At 40.4% G+C, this 8,422-nt stretch overlaps 1 protein-coding gene across 1 annotated transcript in view; it reads left to right on the top strand.

Moving 5' to 3' along the window:
* The first annotated feature begins 2,545 nt into the window (after positions 1 to 2,545).
* The window catches only part of impg2a (interphotoreceptor matrix proteoglycan 2a), a 23,986-nt gene continuing 18,109 nt past the window's right edge, over positions 2,546 to 8,422 (top strand). Inside the window, exons 1-7 of the mRNA XM_046054539.1 lie at positions 2,546 to 2,753; positions 4,202 to 4,368; positions 6,360 to 6,464; positions 6,565 to 6,720; positions 7,642 to 7,700; positions 7,822 to 7,842; positions 8,050 to 8,069. Coding sequence (XP_045910495.1) covers positions 2,546 to 2,753; positions 4,202 to 4,368; positions 6,360 to 6,464; positions 6,565 to 6,720; positions 7,642 to 7,700; positions 7,822 to 7,842; positions 8,050 to 8,069 — 736 coding nt within the window. The remainder of the gene's footprint in view (positions 2,754 to 4,201; positions 4,369 to 6,359; positions 6,465 to 6,564; positions 6,721 to 7,641; positions 7,701 to 7,821; positions 7,843 to 8,049; positions 8,070 to 8,422) is intronic.

The following is an 8,422-nucleotide window of genomic DNA, read 5'->3' as shown; positions in this document are numbered from 1 at the left end:
ATCATCTGCAGTTTGGTGCTGTTGAATTATATTCTCACGTGTTGCTATTATTTTGTCCACCCCATTTATATCAGTGAAGGTAGGCTAGATAACATACATCTCTCAGTATAATGCAATATGGTTCAACAGCGCCCAACTACATCCTCCAAAGAGATACTACAGTTGAACCAACAGCTCTCCAAAACAGATGTATTAGACAACATTAGTTTTAGTTAGGTGTACCTAATAAAATGGCAAATTAGTGTATATTACCAAATGTTTATGGATCGCGAGCCTCGTCCACTGTCTGTACACAGACAGCCAATTAGAAACAGAGGACACACTTCACTTAGCATCAGTGAAATCTCTCACCAGGAATGTACATATACAATGAGTGAATAGTACGACTAAAACCACTGCCCTCTAGGCCTACTTGGCTCCTTAAGGGAGCATACAGACTTGCTCAGCCAACTGCTGCGGCCAGGTGCCTGCACCATGAAGAGGGCCATTAGGCCAATCAATTTAGTTCTTCCAAGCATTTAAGAAATTGATGTATTTAAGGATTTTATTTGTGAATTCTCACCCTAACACAGAGAAACTTTTTGAAACTGCCTCAAATTGCTGGAAGTGTTTTTTTTTAAATCTCTGGTTTAAAAATGCGTTGTAAATATTGGTCTTTTTAGCCATGTTAGAGACTTGGCTCTAGGGATGGCAATGTCTGTTGGTCCACCACTTTGGTCCAGATTGATGGCCAGGATTGCCATTAAATTTGGTTCAAACATTCATGGTCCACAGAGGATAAATCACCATGACTTTGGGGATCCCTTGACCTCTAGTGCCACCAGCAAGTCAAAATGAAATATCAATATCTACTAGATGGATTGGGGCATTTTGAACAGATATCCATGGTTCTTGGACAATATTTTCTTATATCTTTGGTGATTCCCTGACTCTTTTCTCTAGTGCCACCATGAGGATGATATGTGTGGTTTTGAGTGAAATATATCAACTATTTGTTGGATTGCCATCACATTTTGGTCCCCAGAGAAAGTATCCTTTTTGTGATTTCCTGGTTTTTCACCTTGCACTACCATCAGGTCAAAATTTCAATTTGTCTAAAACCTGCAAAACCAATGACATTCTGCTGCCTCAGGTGTACTGTATATTTAGTGCTAATTAGCAAATGTTAACATGTTCACCATCTTAGTTAAGTGTTAACATGCTAAGCATTATATGAGCTTAATTTCAGTATGTTAGCATGCTAATGTTGTTGGTAACATCATATAAAGCCTATTTTGAGTAACATAATGTCCTAAATACATCATCTTTACACTACGGATAATAAGGATAATGATGTGATGTAATATTAATTTATTTTGTCAATTTAGTTACTTAACCCTTAGTTTGTTGTTTGTAATGCAGCTACCTAAAGATCAGAAGAGGAAGGTTTCCCTTTTAAAAACAGGATAAACCCCACAAGAAGACTTTGGGGTTAAAGGTCGACTCCAGATTAAGCCCATGACTCTCACTGCAGTCAATGTATACATACTGATATTTCCGTTGCCAGTTAGCATCAATTACTGGAAAGGAGCTTCTTTTTACATTATAATAAATTGTCTAAAGTGATGAAATTCTTTAACTAGCTAACTGTCAAACAGCGCTTCTGTTATATGATTGTATTGTCTTTGGATTGATATGTGTTTTTTTTTCCATTTAGAGCAGCAGATGTATGATGACCATTGTGATTTTCGTTGTGTTTAATACCATTTGCCTGATTGGGTGCTTTAACAGTTAAAGGGACTGTCCTTCAACTGGAGGACCAGGATTAAGTCTTTTTTTTACTGGCAAACATTTGCTTTGCTGATTTTTTGCAGCAGAAAATATTAAATCAAACAAGAATTAGTAAACTACTACTGATGCATCTCTCTGCTTGCTGCTGATTCTGTGGCCTTTGTTGCCTCCTCTCTGTCCACGTTTCCTCCACACTAAGCGCCCGCCCTTCCCAGTATTGCTCCAGTAACTTCTTGGCGAGCTCTTCTAAAAGGCTTAGAGTAAACAGGATTAGAGAGCATTAAAAAATCCCCTTCCCTCCAAGGGCCATCTGCCTATCTACCTGAGCCAGGAGCTGTCCTCTCAGCACCATGGGACACACCTCTCTTTAGCTGCGGGACAGCAGGAAACCAGTGTGCCATAGTGTCGTCAAATGATTTATGTGCAGGCTTCTGTTATTTTTCTGTGTCTGGAGACTTCTGAACTATGCAAACTTGTAGGAAGCTGTTCACTGTGCTTGTACATGACTTGAGAGGAAGTACATACCTACTTGATCCTTTTCCAAGTCCACGGATTTAAACACAATCACGGATTTAACATGAGCATCGTATCTTGGAGATGTGTTTTCTGCTCCTTTGTATTTAGTTTCGTGGTCATATTTTTGGACATAAGGACAGGTATGTGCGATAGTTAACTTATAAGCTTCTTGCTCACTATTTGCAATGTAAGTCAAATGTTAAGTCTTAATGTGTCGTCGTTTTCTGGTGCCACAGATGCAACACTGGAAGGTTCCGCTATGGGTTACCTGAGTCTGCCTTATAGTCAGGAGCCTGTGGTGTTTCCAGCCGTCGTTCGTGTATCTGAGGTCAGGGTATCTCATGAAGGTCATCCGGCTATCTCTCGACGGAAACGGAACATCCTTTTCCCAAATGGAGTGAAACTTTGTGCACAGGAGACCGCCCAGCAGGTTGTTGCAAACCATCTGAGCTACTTCCATCTCAGAGGTAAGACTGAACATAAATAAGAGTGAGGGCACACGACCAGCAGGTAGATATGTCTGCAAAACCAAACTTTGATTGTCCTCATTCTCCCTTCCTCTCTGGTGTCCCCAGTGTGAAAGGAATGAATTGTCAAACAGGCAAGAACGTTCACCTTGGCGGCAGTCACAGCAAGGGATCCACTTGCATCAAGCAGAAGAATGTGTGGACACCAGTCACAATTATGACATTATGCCTTATGACATTTGCATTTGAGCAGACTGCACTCACTGACTTTAGTGGTATCCACTCATGCAGATGGTTTTGTTTTTATGTGGTCAGTTTTGGTAGAAACTACTTAATTAAAGTGTTGACAACAATGTGGATAATGCAGAGTAAAAGGAGAGTAAAAGTCTAATGAAAGACATGCAGCGTCGTTTTAATACTTTTAGCACGACAAACAAAATGCCCTTCACTTTGTACTGGTGTAGCAGCAGAAACCTCACATGTGGATATCTCAAAATTTGGACACATAAAACCGAAAATGTCTGCATTGCTAGATACAGTGTAATCAGTGAAATGTAATTACAAGTAGTACTTTTACTCAAGTACTGTATTTAAGTACAATTTTGGTTTGGTGAGAAATGTACTTTTAACTCAACTTCATATATTCACAGCTACAGTTACAAGTTACTTTGTATATTATTTACATAGAAAGGTTCATTTTATCAAGTTAAAACTTAAACTATGGAACATTGTTATAGAATAAACTACAAAACTGTATATAAATTAGTTCGAGTTAGCTCCAACTTGACCAAATACAACAGTAAAATGCTAAAGTATTAAAGTCATAATTAACAAATAGGAATGCAGGGCTTTTGCTTTTAATGAAGTATTCTTATATTGTGGTGTTGCTAATTTTATATAAGGAAAGAATCTAAATACTTATTCCACCATCGTTTTTGTGTGATTTTGGTGAATTGACTCCTCAAGAAACAGATGCAACGAAGGCTGCTAGAAGAAACATTTTGATCTTTTATTGCATGAGAAACAGAATGCGAAACTCTGTAATGTATGTGACTGGGCAGCTAGACTTGGACAAACACAGGTGTGTTGGTACAAAGAGACTCTGTCTGTCTGTGACATGGAAAGGTTGAGGTTTGTTATATAGGCTAGATTTGGAACTGGAGGTGATCAGTGGTGTCTCACAGAAAGTGTTGAAAAGGGAAGAAGACTGGGGCATATGGATGGACAACGACTTTGGATCAGTATCCAGTAAGCTGACTCATGAAAAGGAGTTCTCTGCTAATGAGTAAACCAAGTGGTCTTTGATGCCTGGAAGAAACCTTCACAAAAATTGTATTTGTATTGCAGCTTGTCTAAAACTGAAGAGTCACCCGACCTAATCTGTTTTAAAGTTGTACAAGCTTGTTTTTTTTTTTTAAGTGGTTGGTGTCTTTCTTTCGTCTGACCAGTGTGCCAAGAGACCATATGGGAGGCATTCAAGATCTTCTGGGACCGCTTGCCAGAGCAAGAAGAGTACCAAAGCTGGATGAACCAGTGCCAGGAGGGGACAGTCACGGCACAAGATATTGGCAGCTACTTTAGCCAATCAGAGGAGCATCAGGCTCTGGTTCAAAAGGTTAGTGGATAACTAATGCTTTAATAAAAAAGTATCTGCAAGCAGTAAGCACAGAACATAATTTACTGGTGGTATACGGTCGCTCATTTAACATTTTCCGCCCCTTTTTCTAGAGAATGTCACTGCCAAGTTCAAAAAGGTAAAAGAAACTCTCCACCTCTTTTTCTCAGTGCTTACCCACCATTTCAATTGTAAATCTATGATCTCATCTCTTCACTAAGTCTGTGTTTTGTAAATGTGTCATTCTTACCACGATCTGTAGTGAGCCCACCAGGTCCTGGCAGCATATGTGCAGGTACGGTTGTCAAGGCTCTTCAACCTTACCTGTTCATATTCCCGCTCATCAGTTACCTCACATGACTTCAGATGTCTCATGTTCTTTTTGTTTGTGTTTGATTTGTTTCCTGTTTTATTTGTGTCTCTGACTTGGATACTAATATTCAAGCTCTGCTGTATATTTGATTTGCCTCTCTCTGAGTTATAAGACAACACTGGTTATTTTATCTTGTCATTATTTTCAACAAATCCCATGAAAAGAAGGAAAACAACAATGATTTCATCATGCTAAAACGTTTTGTCGGTATAGCCACTGTCTGATATAGCGAATGCCTTCGTGTTACTGACATCGATTAACTATTAAAAACATACAAAGGAGCTATACCCTTAATTATACCAGTATTGGTTAGTGTAGTTTTTTCTCCATTGAAGTGTAAATACTGAACTGTGTCCATGGGCATGCTCAGTGATGTCAGCTCACCAAGAAGCTGCTCTCCAAGTACTGAAGCTGGAGTTGTAGAGCAATGTCAGAATAAGCTATAGTGGCCATGATCATTGAGATGTTGTAATATGTCACCCACTAAAAGAGATTGTTGCCCTTTAAGAGCAACAATTAGATTTTCTGAAATACTCTTTATTTTGGTATTTAAATCCTTCACTTAAGTAATAAGCAGCAATACTATACATTTTTGCTTAAAGGAGTAATTTGACATTTTTGGAAACACACTTTCACTTTCTTGCAGAGAGTTAGATGGAAAGATCCTTACCACTATCGTGTCTGCTGGAGCCAGCATCTGGCTAGGTTAGCTTAGCTTAGCATAAAGACTGGTAGCAGGGGGAGACAACTAGCCTGGCTCTGTCTAAAGGTAACAAAATCTAGGTGAATTTATTGACGTTCGGACCGAGCCAGGCTGCCAGTTTCACACTGTTTCCTGTCTTTATGCTAAACTAGGCTAACCAGTTGCTGAAGCTACTTATTACTTTTTACCTAACCTGAAAATGAATATGTATTTCCCAAAATGGCTAACTATGTGTTACAAATATTTTAGGACAAAAAGGAATTTCTATGACATTCAGGCAGCTATATTAGGCTTTGGCTGCAGGTAAATTAATGATTGGTTTTGGCATGTTTAGAGAATTTGTTGATTAAAAATGAAAGAAATAAAATAACCCTAGCCATATCCTTTAAATCCTATTTGTACCTCTACCCACCGTGTGCATCACCCTTAAAAACCTGCGAGTTGTTCATCATGAAGTATTATATCAACACTGTTGAAACAATCTTCTACTGTTCCACAGCAGTCCAACACCAGGCTCACCGGAAGTTGCTGAGGCTCCTGAGCTAGGTCAGTGTCACTGCTGACTATACGGCAAAACATCATGTGATTTTGATCGCATGGTATCTCTACTGTCATAAATGTAACTATGCACAACCATTGTTTTTTCAGTGTCAGTCCATTTTCTTGTGTGTGTGTGTGTGTGTGTGTGTGTGTGTGTGTTTTCATGGACGTATTCCTACAGTAATTCCCCGTTTTTAGCTTTCTATGAAGTATGTCAGTGAGTGTGTGTTTGGTGAGTGAGTTTGGCTGTATAGGCCGCTTCAGCCTGAGATTTCAAAAGGACTCTGGGTCAGGAGAGTCTAATCCATATGGCCATCGGGAATCACGGCATGTGCCAAAGGTTTAAGTTCACATCCACTTGAAATAAACTAACAGTCCCTTTTTCCCCCACATGAACTCAACCCCCTAGAAGACATAGCTAAAGAAGAAAAGGAAGAGGAGGAAGCAGCTGCCATCATCCCAGAGGTGGAGGAGAGTCTAGTAAGTGCCCACACAGATTGTTTACCGATAGGCTTTTCAAATATCTTACTAATGTGCACACTTGACTGCTATATAACTGTGTCTCTTTCTTATGGCACAGTTGGACAATGACATTGCCGTGCAGCCTCCCACGCCCACTGTGCTGGAGCAGGTGGTGGAGCTGAGCATCCTCCTGACTGGAGAGATGTACAGTGACAACCTGGGCGATCCAGCCAGCCTCCATTACCAAACCCTCAGCAGACAGCTTGCTGAAAAGGTCCGTCTCTGGCTCCAACTCCTTCTGTCTGTCTCTCTTTATGACTCCCCATAGAGCTACTGTATCTTGGCCCCAGACTGGACTCACTATATCTCCTGGTTTATGGTCTGTGATGGATGCATTGTTAGTTTTCATAACACGCACTTTAACAGCAGAAGTAGTTAAACCCAAAACGGTTAGGCAGGAGTTCAAGAACACAGGTTTTATGGTACACATTTGGTTTTGGTGAAATAACTATCTGCTGGAAATTTCGCTTTATGACTTGTCTTGGGAATAGATAAACTTTTGCACATGCACACATATGCTCAGGTACTCCCCTTTGGAAGCGACTTCAGTGGTTTTACAGGTACTCGGAAAATTCAGTAAATTAGTTTAGATTTTTCCCAGGCAGCCAGCTCGACACACAAATGTTGTAGGACACACAGACACGCACATACCTTGTAACAACATCATAAGCACGTGCTTGATTTTGTGTCTACAAAGGAAGATGTTTCTCCTAATCACTGACCTGTTTTTTATTCCCGGTCTGTGGAGGAGGTGGAGAACTAAAGACTTAGAGTAACTAACTGAATGTTAGGGGGCCCTGGAGATATTTTTCTATCCTCCTCCTCTCTGATGGATTAGTGGGTCAGTGAGTCTGCAGAAGAGTATATGCATTGTTTTTTAGTAGTGTCTAGAAGCAAGGCCTTGTAGACAAATAAAAAAGTTGACCACAGTGCAGCAGTCTGCATCCCAAGGATAATGATGTGGGCCACAGCACAAAAGACTCAAGACCTTTCAACTACTTTGAACAACATGAGCCCTCTTGGAGCAATAAATCAGATTTATTTTTCCAAGTGAGTTCATTGTAACGGAGTCAAAATAAGAAATAAACTATAGCTGAGGCTTGTTTGTAATGCCTGATCTTTTTTGTCCTTTCAGATAGAGGATGCTCTGGAGGGGCTTCCTGGATTTAAGAGTGTGTCTGTGTTGGACTTCAGGTCAGTCACTCTGCTGTTGTTAAATATTGGGTCTGGCCAAAAGAAACTGTCCTCACAATATGGCCAAAAACTACACCAACGTGTAGCATTAACACAAGTTCACTCTCCTTGTTGTATGTAGACCCCAGAAGGACACCCAAGGGTGAGTTTTCAGTTCAGGCTGTAGCAGTTTGACCTTGAATACTTCTCCCCATCCTGCCTTGTATTTAAGCCTGAGAACCCTATCAACCAACCCTTAGCTAGATCTGTGTGTGCGTGTGTGGGATCACCTTTACCCCCCACTGTGTTTACCTGTGAGCGTGGGCACGTGTCAACATGTGTCACTAGTTGCCTGTGTTAATGGTCTTAGTGTGGTCACTCACCTGTTAAGTGGGATCAGGATGAGTCCAACGGAGTGAGCAGGTGCTCTTCTATAGAGATGATTATCAGGGCTTTACGACCACGCCAATCAGCCTACAGTAGAGGAATGGAGGGAAAGATATTTTAAAATTAATTTTAAAAGACGTAAGTAAATGGAAGGAATGGAGTTAGTAGGTAGTGGTGTGGTTGTCATGCTATTGGTATTTAAATCCTTTACTTAAGTAATAAGTAGCAATACCACGCACCTTTTTACTTGAGGTAGTAGTTCGACCTTTTGGGAAATACACTTTCGCATGGAGAGTTAGATGAAAAGATTGATACCGCTCTCCCATCTGTATGATAAAGATAAGGCTGCAGCCAGC

This window comes from Micropterus dolomieu, linkage group LG07 (genome assembly GCF_021292245.1).
Source record: "Micropterus dolomieu isolate WLL.071019.BEF.003 ecotype Adirondacks linkage group LG07, ASM2129224v1, whole genome shotgun sequence".
NCBI lineage: Eukaryota > Metazoa > Chordata > Actinopteri > Centrarchiformes > Centrarchidae > Micropterus > Micropterus dolomieu.
Note: the sequence above shows the minus strand (reverse complement) of the source record. Positions and strands in the feature narration are given on the sequence as shown.